Here is an 18,777-nt window from a genome sequence, read left to right as displayed (position 1 = left end):
ATTGGGGTATGGGAATGGGAGGAGATACGGTAAATTTGGGGTTGTGGTTTTTAAGTGTTTTCGTGTTTTGAAATTGTATTAAACTTCTAAGAGAATGGAGTGATGTACTGTGGAAAAAACTCACAAACTATACAATTAAACTGGTTTGCCACTGGCCAGTTTGTATGAAGTTAAGGGCTTTAGCTTTATTTTTATAAGAGTAAAGATTCCTATAGCTTTCCCTTTTGCTGCCAGAGCTTTTCTGCGTTATTTGCACACGTTTAAAAAACATTTTATGCCTGAATTACTTAGAAACCCCAAAATATTATATATTTTCTGAAAGCAGAGACCCTAAAGAATGAAGTAGTGTTAGTTTCAGATTTTTATGTCATACAGTTGTGCTCAAAAGTTTGCATACCCTGGCAGAAATCGTGAAATTTTGGCATTGATATTGAAAATATGACTGATTATGCCAAAAAACTGCCTTTTATGTAAGGATAGTTATGGATATTTTTTAATATCCTTTTCCATTTTTATAAAGTTCCATTATCCTGTTACGCAGGTCTTTTGACAGTTCTTTTCTGATCCCCATGGCTTAGTATCTAGCCTCCTCAGTGCATCCATGTGAGAGCTAACAAACTCATTCACCATACACAGACACTAAATGAAATTTAAAAAGCCACAGATATAGGCGATTAACCAATTAATTGCCATTTTAACCTGTGTGTGTCACCTTTTGTGTCTGTACCAAGGCCAAACATTCCAGGGTATGTAAACTTTTGATCATGGCCATTTGAGTGATTTCTGTAATCATTATAATTTAAAAAGGAGCCAAACAACCATGTGATAATAAATGGCTTCATATGATAACTATCCTTGTATAAAACACAGTTTATGCCATGATCAGTCATATTTTCAATATGAATGCCAAAGTTTCACAGTTTCTGCCAGGGTGTGCAAATTTTTGAGCACAACTGTACAATATCAGCAAAACGGTTTATCAAGCGCAAAATTTAAGTAAAAAATTCACTAAAGTTAATTTTAGGGCACACAAACTCAATTTATTACCCATTTTTTTGTGTAAATAGATAACCAGCATGTCAAACCTTAAAACTGTGCACCCACGAAAGGGCAACAAACTTTAGTACCCAAAACTTTCCATAGGAAATGCTTTAAAAAGCCCCATAAGCCATCAGTTTAGAGTTAGATGTAAATAATGGGCCTAAGATTATTGCTCTCTGGCATGCACAGAGATATGTAACACGTGTAGTGCAACCAACATTTTCTTGCGTATGTGCCCCCAATACATGTTTACTTACTCTTGTATATGTGTGTATGTGTAGGGTGCAACTGGGCCCCAATTGTTTTCTTTTTTTGGGGGGTTAAGTGCTTGGGTGTAACAAATTTTTTATACTTTCCCTTGTCATTTTTTTTAATTTTTGACAGGTTGAGACATTTAGATCCCTTCTAATGTTTCATTTGCCCTCCAATGAAGCTAATGGAGCATAGATCATGTTCCATTAGATTCTTCCCCAGCCAGACCATCTGAAGAAAGTGACAGCAGAAACCAGAAGTGACGCTTTACACACTGTAGTTGCCGGGAGTGTATGTAAAATCTACTACTATTCTGTAACAGCACATATTACTTAACTCTTTCACTGCAGCACTGCTTCTAGCTGGCCAGACTGTACAAACCTCCATTCCTCCTCTGCTATAAGTTCATGATCACTTCAGTTTACCAACTTCCTTCCTTTCCTTGAATGGATATAGTGAGCAATCAATAGTGATTGCTCTTCTATCCATTCATCACTGAAGTATAGTAAACACTGTTTACTATACTGCAGTTATGTGAATACATAGGAGTCTTTATACAGACTCCTATGCATTCATGTACAGTGCAGCTCAGGCTGCAGAGAAAGGGACTTTCTTCAGTCCCTTTCTCTGTCTCAAATAGAGACATCGGGGTCTGCTTAGATATCTGACATCTCACCAAAGCCCACCCAACCCCCCAAAAAAGCACAACACATTAAAAAATAAAATTATAAAAAAATACAACATAATAAAGCCTTGTTCATGCATAGGTATACTACAGCCTATGTCCCTGCAAGGCCATGTTTACCTGCACAGGGATGCACAGGTGTACCGTGCATCCCTGTGCATGCAGTCCCATTCATGTAATTTGGGATGTAGTAACTGCATGAACACTGTCTGCTTTTGGGGTCGTGCACCCACACCACACATGCACGTCAGATTGGGAGCAGTGGTTGTGACTGTGCATCCTTTGCATCCAAATTGACATGAATTTTGTCATTCAGTTGGCATAGAACACCTAGGCATCCCCATATGGATAAACACGGCTTCCATGTGCACTAATAATGATTTTAGTGTATATAGTGAAAAGAGCAATTTGATGCACATTTGCACAACTATTGCAGGGCCTAAAAAATCATGGGGTCTTTAACAAACTCTGAAAGCTGTAAGGGAAAAATTATAATCTCAGATTTATAAATTGTGAGAGAATTGTAAGAGTAAATTGTGCCTATTTTTGCACACCCTAATTTTTCACCATTTCAGAAAAAGGTGCAAGTCAAAATTTACAAATATTTGTTATGTTCTAACTCAATACAGTTTAAGCATTTACCTCTAGTAGGAATTTAGTAGGAATTTTGTACATTTTGACATGCATGTATCCATTAATAAGTATTCTTAGTGAAAATAGCCATTTGTTGAACATTTGCACAAATATCACTGGGCCTAAAAAAATCAATAGCACCTTCCTTTTATTCTACTGGTCCTATGCTTTCACAAAAAAAGGAATGGTTTGGGGGGGTGGAGAGCAGGGCCTGGCAGAGTAAGGGTTAAAGGCATTTGCATTTAGCCTTGGCATTTTTCTGTGTCTCCCTTAAAATTACATGAAAAAAGTGAACTCTCTCCCCACTGTAGACCTAGTAACAAGCTTGTGGCACCACTCGAAGCTGGACAGAAGGTACAATCACACCTCACTGGCAGAGAAAGAGAGAGGAGCAGCGTCCCCAGTCATACCAGAAACATACTGAATGTGAGGAGGGGTGGATGCCGCTCTACTGATCCCCAGGAGTCAAACAGAAAGTGATGTAAGCTCTAGCTGGCCTCAGCCGTCACTCCGGCCACGGCCTCTGATGCGTTTCACCCCACCCATCCGGGGCTTAGTCACAGAAGCTGGGGAAAACTGACAGCACGGAAGTTATATGTAGCATCGGCCGTGAATAGAGGTAAGCGCAGGTGAAGGGAATCATGATAATGATAAAAAATAAGTTGTAATCAAGAAGGAAAAGAGAAAAAGGTAAAAATAGAAAAATATATATAATACAGTGTGCAAGGAAACAATATACAGGTGAAACTCGAAAAATTTGAATATCGTGCAAGTTCATTTATTTCAGTTCATTTATTTCAGGCTGCTATTAAAGCATCCTGGTCTTCCATAACACCTCAGCAGTGCCACAGGCTGATAGCTTCCATGCCACGCCGCATTGAGGCAGTAATTGCTGCAAAAGGGGCCCAAACCAAGTACTGAGTACATGTGCATGCTTATACTTTTCAGAGGTCCAATATTGTTCTATGTACAATCCTTGTTTTATTGATTGCATGTAATATTCTAATTTTCTGAGATTGTGGATTTGGGGTTTTCATGAGCTGTAAGCCGTAATCATCACAGTTATGACAAACTATCTTGCTTTGCATGTAATGAGTCTATCTCATATACAGTATTAGTTTCGCCTTTTTAAGTTGCATTACTGAAATAAATTAACTTTTGCACAATATTCTAATTTTTCGAGTTTCACCTGTATATGAATGGGAAAAGAGAAGAAGTATAGGTAAACAAAGGGAGGGGAAAAAAAAAGAAACTAGTAACGAAGGGAATAAAAGGAAATAAAAGAAGGAAAAGAGAGGAAAATAGAAGACCAGATGAAAAAGAAAATAATAATAATACATAAAAGAAATGAACATAGAAAATGCAAAAGTGAGTGTTAAAAAAAAAAAAAAGAATTAAAAATAAACTTTATTCAAAACAATGCATGTAAAAGAGGAAAAAAAGAGAGAAAAAAAAAATGAGTGTGTGAAAAGTAAAACGATAAAAGTGTCGCGTGTGAGAATGTGAAAAATAATATTAAAAATCATTAGAAAAACATGAAAATCAAAATACAAAAAGGGCTGTTGTCCTTACTCAGGGACATCATATAGGACATGGATAAGCGACAGAGTCCACATATCAGCAAGAATTGACTGTCAGTACATTTTAAAAAACAGCGTTATTTAATTACATGATATCTACTTCATAAAGCTAGAAGAGAGAGAAGTGTATGGAAGAATTCTGTTATCATAATAGTGGGTAATATCCCATTCAAAAATTCTGTTATTCAAAGTAATGGGTGACATCCCATTCATAATTCAATCCTTTGGGTATCCGAGTGTCGAGTCTGATTATCCAAAATACAAAAAGGGTTGAATAAGATTTTTTTTTTGTCTGTGTCCTACTGGGCAAATTTCCCTTTGAGAAATGAGGGGAAATCTCCCCAAATGGCAAATCCCATCTTAGACAGTTGTTTAGACAGTTATCATTACAACTCTAAAATGTTGGATTTCTGACTGTACTGCTAGTCATCAGTACAAATCCCCTCAGTGGAAACACAGACAAAATAAAAACACTTAACGGAAGATCTAACCCGCACCCATTCTATTCAAAGTCAAGTTTTGCCTTTGGTTGCCAGGTTTCAAGTTGTATATAAATGTATCATATTTTTTATGGTACAATTAATATTTAACTCATTGTTTCCATGTAAATGTGTTATGTGTAAAAAGTTCACCTATAAAAACTGATTGAAAACAAAATTAAAATTAAATTAAAAGTTGTATTTTTCAGTTAAGAAAAAAAATGAACATTGCCTGTATTTTATTGTTACTTTGTCAGTCTAGTGATGAAATAAAGAAAAACTTTATATAAAAGTAGATTTACCTTATTGAGACAACCCTTATTTAACTTTTCATATATTCATATTTTTATATTGAATTATATATTACATTTCATGAAGCATAAGTAAATTTTCATTAAATATTCTGCAGCATAAAACCAGCTAGCCTAAACCTATTCAAATGAATAACTGTGTGTACTAATGCTGCATAAATCTGCATATATCACCTCTGTTAAATACAATAATAAGAATTCAACATACTTCATCTCTGAGCCTACACAGTCATAAATTTAAATCTTGCCCTAAATACATGTATTTAACTTCAAGATCCCCCACCTCCAAATTAAGAACATATTTTCATTTGATTTTCAGAGACATTTTCCTTATGTTATGTGATCTACTGATAATATTACAATACTCACCAGCTTGACAAATATACAAATAGGAATTAAGTAATGCTATCTAGCAAATGTAAAAAACATATTTAATGTAATGTATTAGCTGGTTCAAACATTTTCCACAAATAGCTCAATCATAAATTAAATTTGTGCTATTGGTGGACACTGGTGGGCTCACTGGATCTCCCTTATTCGATTTGGATATTGGCAGAAATCAGCCAGTACAGTAGATACCGGCCGACATTCAACCTGTGTGTACGGGTCCTTGCTTGACAGAAGTCAATCTCACGGCCAGCTCCTGTTGAATGATCTTGCTGGAAAACCAGCAGCCAATCAGCATCTGATCAGCATTCGCATCCAATGGCTGTGAGCGCTGACCAGTGTGTTCTGGTGGGGCAGGCCCCCTGTCAAAATACAATGGCTCAGCAGGGAGCTCGCTGTACTAAAATTGCATCGTTAGTATAGCAACCTCTTCCAGAGCTCCTCAGTTTTTTTTCACGCAGTCCGCTGGAATGAATTAAAAAAAAAAATTGCCATGTATACCAGGCTTTAAGCTGGCCATACACAGCTCAAATGTCTGCCTTCTCCTGCTTAATCAGCTGAAATTCGTGTTGTGAATGGAACTGTCTTCACCACATGGCTCTACAAACTTCAAATTAAATATCACAGGAGCTGGGTGGAAAATTGTCAGCTGCATTAGATACAGTCACTGTTTGGGTTTGGCTATACAACATCTAGAAGGGGAGATTCCATCATCCACACTCAGGGGTGGACTGACCATTTGGAAACTCAGGCACTGCCCGAGGGCCTGGGGTCAGTAGGGGGCCCCATGAGATGCCCCTGGTACCTTTTTTATAGGCTTTTTTGAGTTTGGGCAAGGCCACAGGGGCCCCATGATCCCCTATTGCCCGGGGGCCCCATCAGTTGTCAGTCCGCCCCTGTCCACACTGTTTAGTGTGGAAGGAGGAATAAAGTATTTATCTCATTCAGCTTGTGAGGCTGAACAATAGAAATCTAGTCATGTATGGCTAGCCTTACTCTGCCTTCTGCACTCTCTGTAATATAAAATGGATGATAGGGCAAATAGTTTTTAATCTGTAGCTATGCCACTTCCAAAGAATTCAGCCTACAATTTTATATTATTGCATTGTAGCCCCCCTTTCCTAATATACCAGGTGCTATATTCCAAATTTGATTACTTGATCTGGTTAACAGATACTCTAGGTTGTAGGTGTGGCAAAACAATAAAATGGCACCAGTTCTGTCCAGGGCTGCTATTAGACACCACGGGGCCCCGTACAACCAACCTGAAAGGGCCCCCCCAAATAAGCATAGTTTACAATGCATCAGTTATAAATTAACACATTGTGTGATCGGTATCGATCACTCAATGTGTTCATTTAGGAAAGGAAGTAGCTGGTAAATGTGACATATTTACTGGACCCTTCCCCCACTCTCCATCCTGAAGGATCCTATAGTGTGCTTGCAGCTGCTGGTGGGAAGGAGAGGAGGGAATCCGACAACACTGTGGGGGTAGGGTAGCAGGGGGAAACATATGGTGCACAGGGAGGGTGGTTAGTGTGCTGGGAGGGAGAAGCCGGCTTTCGGCTGCTGCAGAGCCATACAGGGGATCAGTTTCAGTAACTGCCCTCCCCACCATGCTAATCACCCTCCCTGCTCACATCCAATTCACACAGCTGCCTGGGCCCCCCTGCTGGCCTGGGCCCCATACAGGAGGACAGGTGGTAGCCCCTTATCCACAGCCCTGGTTCTGTCACTTCCAAATGTATCACATTTCAGGACGCAGAAAACACCACTGACATCCTCACCTCCCTACCTTTCCCACCGTTACTGACTGATTGATAACAGAATACCCCCATGTGCCATGCTTGATTGATTTGCACAGTACATCTCCTTCCAGTGTCAAGTCAACATATCAGTTTGAGCCTCTGCAGCAAACCTCCTCCTAATCTGCATCTATTGAAATAGAATGCAGGACAACCACATCAAGTGACCTGATTTTAGATAATCTTATAGTACTTTCACAATTTACATTTAAATGTGAAGGTTGTTAATAAATTAATAAGGGAACTCTCTACTGATCTAAATCCTAATTCACGTTTCATGACTTTGACATGACAGATGGACAGGTATATATTTAAATATCAATCCATTTTTGACATGTACAGTAAAAGTCATTATTACAGTATGTCATCTCAATGATGTAAAAATACCTTTAGTATAGAACTATGCTTCACAGCATTTTAACAGAAGGATATTTGGTTTTATTTAGTCCATGTCACTATAACCCATATGGTAATAACAGGGACAATTAGTTTACAAGGGAAGTGGCACTATGCAAGCGCATTTGCTCCAGAGCTTAGTAAATGAGATAAAGCTCTGCCTAATGCCATCATCTAGACAATCAAAAATGCATTTTGTTTTTTTTATATTTTCCTTGCATGTAATTGTTTTGTGTAATTTTTGGCAATGGGAAAAATTGCAACTTCCCTTATAATGTGTACAACCTATTTGTCTTAAAATCAACACTAATATCTCACTTGTATACAAACTCTAGTTGATCAAGCCAGTGAGACAGTTTCAATGCCTTATTTTACTCAGCAAATTGAAGAAACTATATTCAGGTCCTTTCTTCGCACTAATCTTTTTGTTTACAGTTCAGAGACACATTCATGTCAGCTAAGTTTAGTGATAAGGGTACAATCTGTGTAAGAAGTTTTATAGTTTAGTAAAAACTTGGACTGCCAGTCACATTTCCTAAGTAGTTGAGAATTGAATGTACTCTGACTTGGTTCAGTGTGTGTTTTTTCAAGTTACTTAAATCTTATTAATGGTGTGCTTTTTCCATTTAAATCCTCCTGGCAGCAGAAATGTTTCTATGGAATAGAAGTGGCCCTGGGCCACTTAGGTAAATTCAAAGTTTCTACTTTGAAACTAAAATTTACTTTGATAATCCAAATTATGATTTTCCAGTTTTAGCATTGTGAGTTTAAAAGTCAAAATGTTAAATTTATTCTACGTTATTTTAGGAATACTAGTTAGACAGTTCCTAACTTTTACGTTATAGTGAACAAAGAGAGGAAGGGATATAGTACACAAAGTGCCAACATCCCTAACGAATACAAGGGGGGGGGGGGGATATAGTGAACAAGGACTATATTTGTAATAAGTCATAAAAACCGTGGGGATATTCTTTTTTTCTAATTTTCTCATTTCTGTACAAGTACAGCATCCTGAAACCCTTGAACTAGTCTCCATAGTCTTGAGGAAGGAAATCTATATACTAGTGCTGGAAAATAAATTTCCAATAAACCCCCCTTTTATGCTTCCCTAGAATATAAAGGTTTAAAGAGCACACAGTACCCTTTTGTGCCAGGATGGTTAATGAATGGGATGGTGGGGCAATATGGCCCTCTTGTCTCTTTTTCCAAATGCAAATAGGCTGTTCTGTTTGCAAGTAAATTTGCAGTTTGTGAGGGAATTATCCCAGAGATAAGTGAATTTGATGAGGTTCTCTCTGCAAGGACTACCCAATCCTGTGCAAGGAATATTAAAAAAACAGCATTTTTTGTTTGCATGTGAATAGATGATGTAAATTAGCACAGCTTCTCTGCATTCATTAAGCTCTGTTGAAAATTCCCTTGAAAAGTGCAATTTCACTTGTAAAGCGAACGGTGTATTTACTTTAACTAAATCAAGCATTTTATGAACCATTTAAAACCTACCTTCTAGCATGTACACTTAGTGGTCAGTGTGGGAGAAGACACCCCCTTTTATACAAAATTTATCATGCAATAGAAGTGATTGGCCATGGATCACCTAGTCTTTAGATCTGTGCATCATTTGCCAAGACCTACAGTATGTTACAATAAATGCAGAAAGGTGATTCCTTCCTGATTTACAATGTTTACCCCTTAATGTTCTCAGAGCTATTAGCTATATGAATAAATTAAAGTTAACATTTAAAAGATAATTTCCAGGAATACCTCATCTTGACTTAACTTGCACATGACTGTCTGGGAAGATCACTGAAAAATTTTAACAAGTCATTTAACTTATATTGTAATAAAAAAAAACATAGTAGAAATGTAAAAAAAAGATGACCATTGAAGACAATTAAAGTGGAAATCCAGGATTTTTTTCTTTTTTTTAATGCTGGCTTGCATCTCTAAAAATAAAAAAAAAAAATCAGTTTTTGCTGCAATACCCACCTTCATTTCAGAGCTACCTCTGAACTACTTCACCATTAGTTAATCTTACGGTTTCAATTACAGCCAATGGCATCCAACATACTTCCTGTGAGCTCAGGTTATCATGGACTAGTCTTCTGGGTTCACAGCTTGACTGAGTTTTCCATAGTACATCAATACATGTGTCAGGACCTGGATCTGAAGCCAGGACTTCTTCTGCATTTGGCAGTAGCTCTTCTTGCTGAGCCAACTGAGATGCTGAAACGCTCCCTGTCTCATCCTTTGGACAAACTTACTTTCTATTTCAAATGAACCTTGAACTTGTTGCTCCTCCCGCGAACTTCCTATTTAAGCCATGCCTTTGCACTTCCTGTTTGCCAGATTATTTTGCTGTTGACTACGCTTATGCTTGATCCCAAACTGCAACCACTACTTACCTTTGGCTTGTTTACCAACTACACTTCTGCTTGATCCCTACTTGCTACATCTGCTACTGAACCCCATCTTGCTCACCTCCTGGTGGGGCGCTCCTAAGGACCATAACCTGGCACTAGCATGCAGGGAAACCCATCTCCACTATCAGGAGCTCTGGTGAAGACCGGTTAGACCCAGTGGCTCAGGTGGAGGTCTGCTTGTGTATTTCCTGCTAACGTCCACTGCTATAGCCCTGGCTTCTGAGGCCTCACCCCTGATCCTGACAATATGACTGCTGCTAGGTCCAGGGGGAAGAAATACTATGGAATCATTAATCTGGTAAGAGAGTAGAGACTAAGAAAAAAAAGGGGGGTTACCAAATCCTGATTACCAGCCAAAAACCCTAATGGTCAGTCAACTACATTAAACATAAATGGTTGTGCTTCTGTGGGAGGAATTGCAACAGGAAGATATTTAATACTCTGTCCAAGACAATTTCATGCCTCAATCAGATTGGCAGTATCTGGCGGTGTATTGATTTACATGCTGTACATCTTCCTACAGAAGTGGATGACTTCTGCTCTGCTCAGTGGAGCATCTATTTGATCTATATGGTAGGACTCAATGGGCCACATTCTGGGACACATTTATAGAAAGTTTGTTGTACTAGAGGATTGTTTAGGGCCTCCTTTTAGGTGTGTTACTATGCTTACCCCTGGGCTAATATACACTGCAGGCACAGTTCCCTTTGGATATGCTCATCCATGCTGTAAACCTTATTTAGCTTTTTCATCTATCTTCCTTGAGAAAGTGATTTTTATCACAAAACATGCCAATGAATCTGGACTTCCCACTACAGCTTCAAATTCAGCAGCAGGAATACTAACCAAGTGAACTCTGTGATATATAAGCTCTTAGAACTTTATTTAGAAGGACCTATATACAAATAAATGTATGGGATTCTATATATGTTTTATGTAATTATATATATGTAATTTTTATATATAATTATATGTACTGTCTTTGGGGTATTGATAAAGTCCTTAAAATACTCTCCTTTTTTTTGCCCTGAATAAAGCTTTTAGCAGGCTAAGATGCCCACAGCAAGGCAGGAAGAAAAAAGGCCTATGAAAATCAGAAAATAGAAATTTAACTTTTAGGGCCCGTTCACTGCCGATGTGTTTGGGCTACCTTGTCATCTATTTTCAGTGCAGTCAGTAACATTTCAGTAAAGTTCAATGAAAAAAAAAATTAACATTGTAATGTGCAGGTATCAACATATTGGCACTGTGCCTTCTAACTCAAACCAGCTGCCATGTGATCAGCACAGCGTGCTGGTGAAAATGAGCCCTTAGAGGACTTTTTAGTTTTTCTATAGTTCCATAAAAATAAAAAAAATATATAAATAATTCATACCAAGAGATAGGTCAAAATACCAAAAAGAGAAGTGAAAGTACGGTTTGACTATTGTAGGGGCAGTGAATTTCCATACCACTGCAGCATTCTCCAAAAACTTGCAAGGTTGGCTACACAGGCTTAAAACTTATCTTTTAGTAGAAAGGAAAAGGAAGGGAGACAAGACTGGTGCGAGCTCGATCCTTTAATTGTGAGTTGAGAAATATACAGTGCTGACCTGCTTGACTGCTGGAAGGAGGCAGACTGGGTGTTTATGGAAAGCTTTAGATATTATGACCTTTCCTTAATGGCTGGGTTCTGTGCTCGGAGTCTTACAGGCTGCCGCCTTATCATGACCTCCGGTAACAAGGCTCCATTCTCTCAAGAGTACACCGTAATGCTTGGTCTGCACTGAAGAGTGGCATCGTGATCTGTGTCCCCAACAGGACTGGGTGCGTAAAGCCTATGTGCGCTGCCAGCCGCAATGTCACTGACGTGACGTCAACGCGTTTCGCCGATGGGTATATTTTACTCAGCTTTGTCAGGTCCCATTAAGGGTAGGTCATACTATCTCCAACTGGCAGAGTAGGTGGTGAGTCACATGTTCTACTCACACCTGGCGGACACGCTGGATACACATGCAGGCAGGGTCTTGCCAACAGAAGTCTCTATATAGCGGCTGCTTTATGGACTTCCTATTTGTCATATACCACTCAGAATAGTGACTTTATACTCTATTCAGCTGGCAGTGAGCTGCAACTTTTTTTTTATTTGAAGATACGGCAATCATTTTCAAGGACTTTATTTGCTAATGTCCACTGTCCCACTGTAGGCCTACGTGTTTACCACTGCATTATATAATCTGAGGCTATAGCCACCGATCCCAGGAATCGGCCTATGGGCCACACACTATCTGGATTGCACTCAGTGCTTCGCTCACCGCTACTTTGAGATACATACTTACATGTGGACTGTCTCTACCCACATGGGTATCTAGTTTATTTCCAATAGTGACCTTTCCCTGATTTGGTCTCTGTTTCCATGACAGTAGAGGCAACACCAGCCCATTTTTGATTATTGGTCTTTAGCATTGTCATTGTGTTTGTCTCATGAAACCTGTATCCCCATCATGGTGGTGCACCCTGATGTGTTTTGCTGCATGAGCAAAAGACCTTTTGAGTCTTTGCTTCTACAGCATATTACTAATTATGGCCTAACCATGATGTCTCTCTTTTTTAATTTTTGGTTTTAGGTCGTTTTTTTGTATTGTCTAATAATGAGGTGATGGCTACCCTGCAGTCTTAACTCAACTGTCTTATATTGTTATTTTGCTAATAAAAGATAATTCTGAATATATTTTCTGAGTATCGCACTGTCCTTTATATTACCAATTTCTTTTGTGAATTCTCTGTTCACATTGTTTTTTTGTAAGTATGTTGTCACCCTATAATGGGAACTGCCTGAACAAAGACTTTCATAGCAGGATCACCAGATATTTTTTAATACAATCTGCAGAATTAAAATTTTTTAAAATGACTGTAAAAATTACATTACCATATTGATAATTATATAATAGTTGCCAACATTGCAAAAATCCTTTTTTTTTCTGTGCATCCAGAAAACTATTGTAGGAAAAGAATGTGCTTTAATTATAGGCGGTGCATTCATTTAAAATGGCATTGTACTGAAAGAGCAATTTAACAATTAAACAATTGAACAATTTATTTTGAAAGGAGGTATATACAGGAATATTTTTCACAATAAGGAATAAGGGATTGTTCATTTGTCAAATTATTTATTTGTTTAGCTAGCTACAACTTTTAGTCTATAGTCTATTTAAAGTGTAGCAACCCAACAGTTATTGTAAAGAATGCAATGATAAACACCAATTACACTGCAAACATATTTGGTATGAAATATTTAGAAAATATAATTTAACACTGACCTTTCTGCTGAGTACTGTGACACCTGTTGTGGCTGCTAATAGGTTGAAGGTATTTGTAGGTGGCAGAAATCCTGTGTAATAAAACTAGTTAGGACTCTGTCACCCAGCTTAGTACAATATAGTTTATACAGTGCAGGGGTCAAGAATATAATGTACAACATAGTGAATGCAGTGCAGGGGTCAGGAGTATAAAGTAAAAATATAACTAAGCATTTACAATGCAGGGGTCAGGTGTATAACGTACAACATAGTGAATGCAATGTGGGGGTCAGGAGTATTAAGTAAAATATAGGGTATTCAGTGCAGGGGATGGGGGTTTATTAAGCAAATGCAATGCAGAGGTCAGGAGTGTAACTGACAACATTGTGTATACACTGCATGGGATAGGAGTATAATGTACAGCAGTGTGAATGCAGTGATGTAGAACCTAGAAAATGCAGTGCAGGGGTTAGGACTGTGAAAACAGCAGTGTCTCTAACCTGCACTCACCAGCATGTGGCATGGCACTCTTAGCCTCATTCTGCACAGAGATTCCCAGCTCACTTGAGCGCAATTTAACTGCCATCAAACTAAGAGGGATCAATAATAGGGTTGTTATAGCAATTTTGACCTCAACAAATGTGTGTAATATATACTGTCACACCAGACAGATATATAACAAGTTAAAATCTAGTAGTGCTCTTGAAAGAGACAGGAAGTTCTGGTTTAGTCCTTTAAAGATAAAGCTTAACGATTTTAAATTATTATTTAATTTAAAAAAAAAGACAGGAAAATCAATTTTAACAAAATATATATAGGAAAAGATCATACATAAAAGAGACAATTGGCAACAGTAAAATAAGTAGGAACAAGGTTTTCTATGGTTCCAGAGTCCAGTCCTGTGTAGTGTTTAAGTTTGGTCTACTGTAACAGAATTGTTGGCTCTTGGAAAAAGCTGCATCAGCTTTTTGTGGCCCTGGAGGGTGGTGGTTGCAGAGATGTTTATGATCATTTCACAGCCACTCCCATGGGTACAGTTTTCTAAATACATCCATATTTCCATATGCCCACAGGTTACAGTCTGGTAACCAATATATTATTGTCAAGTATATAATTACTGTTTGCATGAATCTAAACTTGATATATATCAAATATTTATATACTGTATATCTCTTAGGATATGCACTGTGTCTAATCTGCCTCCTGTATAATGATAGCCTAATCATGTATTGGGTGAGTTGGTCAAAATGGTGTAAGATTTCCATACAAATGAGCTGTGAGCACAATGTAATAGGGCAGGGCAGAAAAAAAGCAGATCTGTCCCAGCAAATCAGGGCCTACCACATACAGGTTTATTTATTTATTTCAGGTACTTACATACTGTTGTCAATTTACGCAACGCTTTACATATATATATTGTACATTCACATCAGTCCCTAACCCTCAAGGGGCATACAATCTAAGGTTCCTAACTCACATTCATACATACACATACTAGGGCTATTTTAGGCAGGATCCAATTAACCTAACAGCATGTCTTTGGAGTGTGGGAGGAAACCGGAGTACCCAGAGGAAACAAATGCAGGCACAGGAAGATAATGCAAACTCCAGACAGGTGGTGCCATGGTTGGGATTCGAACCAATGACCCTAGTACTGCCAGGTGGAAGTGCTAACCATTTAGTCACTGTGGTGCCCATGACTATGAATATAATACTTTGTGTGTTCTGCACACTGGGGAGATAAAACAACTCCTCAACAAACATTTTGCCCAACAGAGGAGGGTAAACACTGCAGGTCAGAACTTAGCAGTCTTCCTAAACCGTAAAGCAGAACTTTGCTTAAAAAAAAAGAAAAACTGCTAGGGCACTTTTGGCAGAGGAGACTGCATGTCTCTTCTGCCAAAAAAAACTTTCATCTAGCGCTTAGCAAGTTTATTGTATACTGGATACTGCCTGACATCATGTGCCAACTGCCTATAAAGCCATTTTAACATTTGACAATTTACACCTTCAGCCAAAGGTACTCAAACAATTAACACCTGTCAGGGCACCATGGTGGAAATATTTAATCAGAACAGCTTGGTTTTCCACCTCCTATCAAGTTCTTGAACAATTAATATCTGCCTTCATACATTCCATGGCAATTGAATTAAGGTGACTAAGTTGTCCATGTGGTTATGAATGATGAGATATGTTCCTGACGTTTATTAAATCTAAGAAAGATACTTGGTTGAGTGGTAAAGTATTTTTTATGTTAAAGAAAAAGTCCAATTAAAAGCCATTAACTATTACTAGCTACATTATACCATGACCTGGATAAATGAGAACATTCACAGGCAGATACCACATGATGGATATAGAAGAGGATAGAACAGGAAGGTGCTTCTAAGTGCAGTATATCCAGAAGAATCTTTAATAATGACGGTTAGAAACACTTACAAACTCGTAGTTAAAACAAGCTCAATCAAATCATCAGAGTGCAGAGGCTCAATCCACCATGCGAGAACCCACAGTGCCAGCCAGCAGCTGCAGGGGAAGCTGAGGATCAGATGTCCAAGATGGTCACCGAACGTTCCGGGATCACTGGAACGCACGCTGGAACGGTGACGCGTATCGGAGCATGTGCAGAGTTCCTTCTTCAGGACTGGTTTTGAAGAAGGAGCTCTGCGCATGCTCCGAAATGCGTCACGGTACCAAGCCTGTTCCTAACCTACGTCACTTCCGGTTGCGGTCTTCAGGACAGTGTATGCTCCAGCGTGCATTCCAGCGATCCCTGAACTTGCGGTGGCCATCTTGGACATCTGATCCTCAGCTCCCCCTGCGGCTGCTGGCCGGCCCAGTGGGTTCTCACATGGTGGATTGAGCCTCTGCACTCTGACGATTTTATTGAGAATGTTTAACTACGAATTTGTAAGTGTTTCTAACCGTCATTATTAACCTCTTGGAGCCATCCGACGCAAATGTGCAGCCTCCCGGCGTCTGAGCCTTGACGCAGAGCGGCCGCACATTTGTGTGCAATTAAGAAAAACACATGTGCTGAGAGTACACACCCTGCACACATGTCCGGTACTCACGGAAAGGTCCCGATCTCCTCTTGCGATCCGGAACTTTCCTGGTCATGTGACCGCCGTGACAGTGAATCACGGCGGTCACGTGACCCTAAAACCCTGGCTTCTGAAACCCATAAAGGGCCGGGAGGCGCCGGCACCAAGGGGTTAAAGATTCTTCTGGATATACTGCACTTACAGTAGAAGCGCCTTCCTGTTCTATCCTCTTCCATATATAGAGTTTGCTTCAACTCCTAGAAGTGCTGCCCGATGCCTGTTGTCCAGTGCTTCCTCCATCCCCAGCTGACATTTCTCGGTCCCTATACATATCCTCTACACATGATGGATATAGCAGCTCATGTACAGTGGCATTTGATTTACATGTGTACACCAAGGATGTACATGGCTTCTGTTATTATGTAGAAAAGTATAATAAAACATAAAAATCGATGAATATTTTTTTTAAGACCCTTGCACCAGTAATGTCATCTGGAGGTGTGGGAACTTGTATACAGTGAGGAACAGAAGTATTTGAACACCCTGTGATTTTGCAAGTTCTCCCACTTAGAAATCGTGGAGGGGTCTGAAATTCACATTGTAGGTGCATTCCCAATCTGAGAGAAAGAATTTAAAAAAAAATTCAGGAAATCACATTGTATGATTTTTAAAGAATTTATTTGTCTTGCACTGCTGAACATAAGTATTTGAACACCTAAGAAACAGCAAGAATTCTGGCTCTCAAAGACCTGTTACTGTGCCTGTGTGGAAGAGGCTAAAGACGACTGTAAGTCTCCCTCAGACTGGGGCTCCATGCAAGATCTCACCTCGTGGGGTATCACTGATGATAAGAAAGGTGAGGAATCATCCCAGAACTACAGGGAGGAGCTGGTCAATAACATGAAGGGAGCTGGGACCACAGTTTCAAAGGTCACTGTTGGTAGAACACTACGCCATCATGGTTTCAAATCATGCATTGCAAGGAAGGTTCCCCTGCTCAAGTCATCACATGTCCAGGCCCATCTGAAGTTTGCCAATGACCATCTGGATGATCCAGAGGAGGCATGGGAGAAAGTCATGTGGTCAGATGAGACCAAAGTAAAACTTTTTGGTCTAAACTTCACTCGTCGTGTTTGGAGGAAAAAGAAGGATGAGTTGCATCCCAAGAACACCATCCCTACTGTAAAGCATGGGGGTGGTAACATCATGTTTTGGGGGTGCTTTTCTGCAAAGGGGAGAGGACGACTGCACTGTATTAAGGATAGGATGAATGGGGCCATTTATTGTGAGATTTTGAGCAACAACCTCCTTCCCTCAGTCAGAGCATTGAAGATGGGTCGTGGCTGGGTCTTCCAACATGACAACGACCCGAAGCACACAGTCAGGATAACCAAGGAGTGGCTCCGTAAGAAGCATATCAAGGTTCTGGAGTGGCCTAGCCAGTCTCCACACCTAAATCCAATAGAACATCTTTGGAGGGAGCTGAAACTCCATGTTGCTCAGCGACAGCCCCGAAACCTGACAGATCTAGAGGAGATCTGTGTGGAGGAGTGGACCAAAATCCCTATTGCAGTGTGTGCAAACCTAGTGAAGAAGTACAGGACACGTTTGACCTCTGTAATTGCAAACAAAGGCTTCTGTACCAAATATTAACACTGATTTTCTCAGGTGTTCAAATACTTATGTTCAGCAGTGCAAGACAAATCAATTCTTTAAAAATCATACAATGTGATTTCCTGAATTTTTTTTTAAATTCTTTCTCTCAGAGTGGGAATGCACCTACAATGTGAATTTCAGACCCCTCCATGATTTCTAAGTGGGAGAACTTGCAAAATCACAGGGTGTTCAAATACTTCTGTTCCTCACTGTATTTGCTGAACTATAGAAGGGGGAATTAACAAGAGAAGAAGTAAGCTCATAGTAAACATGATCACTTCATTGCCAACTGATTCAAAATATAAATGGTCAATCAAAAAAAGAAAAATGGCAGTAATTATGACCACAGAATGTGGCTATCCTTAAATGTTCTGATTTGCACAGTACATTGACATATTTGGATTTTAAATATTCATACCTCTTCTCAGCTTTAATTTTGTGTTGGAACTGAATCCGTCACTTCCATCTAAAATTATAGGATAATTTAACAAAAAAAAAGAAATTAGAGATTGTAACAAACACAATACAAAACATGCAATGAAATGTATAGCCTGTTCTGAAAATTCCAAATGATTCAAATCATCCTATTTTTACTATTGAAAAACACAAGAGATCGTTTACCGTTAAGTGTACTTCTTTTTTATTGTGAAAGCAGACAAGATACCGCATTGTGATAAAAAGGTATAAAGCTAAGCCCAGGCTGGCAATTTGGCAATACTGACATCCGTCGAAAGTAGGAATTATGAGATTATATTGTGATTGTATCATGAGATCCTGTAGTATACTAGATTAATCCAACATTGTTTT

At 39.0% G+C, this 18,777-nt stretch overlaps 1 protein-coding gene across 2 annotated transcripts in view; it reads right to left on the bottom strand.

Moving 5' to 3' along the window:
- The window catches only part of LOC149468015 (uncharacterized), a 36,146-nt gene that overhangs the window by 6,916 nt on the left and 10,453 nt on the right, over positions 1 to 18,777 (bottom strand). Inside the window, exons 2-3 of one of the 2 annotated variants that reach the window (XM_089670965.1) lie at positions 18,389 to 18,436; positions 13,292 to 13,362 (exon numbers count right to left, since the gene is read on the bottom strand). In XM_089670965.1, the coding sequence (XP_089527091.1) occupies positions 13,292 to 13,362; positions 18,389 to 18,436 (119 nt within the window). The remainder of the gene's footprint in view (positions 1 to 13,291; positions 13,363 to 18,388; positions 18,437 to 18,777) is intronic. The other variant, XM_089670964.1, reaches the window with a different exon arrangement.

The sequence above is a fragment of the Staurois parvus genome, unplaced genomic scaffold (assembly GCF_062004578.1).
Source record: "Staurois parvus isolate SC_StPar_1 unplaced genomic scaffold, SC_StPar_1.0 ptg000096l, whole genome shotgun sequence".
In the NCBI taxonomy this organism is placed as follows: Eukaryota; Metazoa; Chordata; class Amphibia; order Anura; family Ranidae; genus Staurois; species Staurois parvus.
Note: the sequence above shows the minus strand (reverse complement) of the source record. Positions and strands in the feature narration are given on the sequence as shown.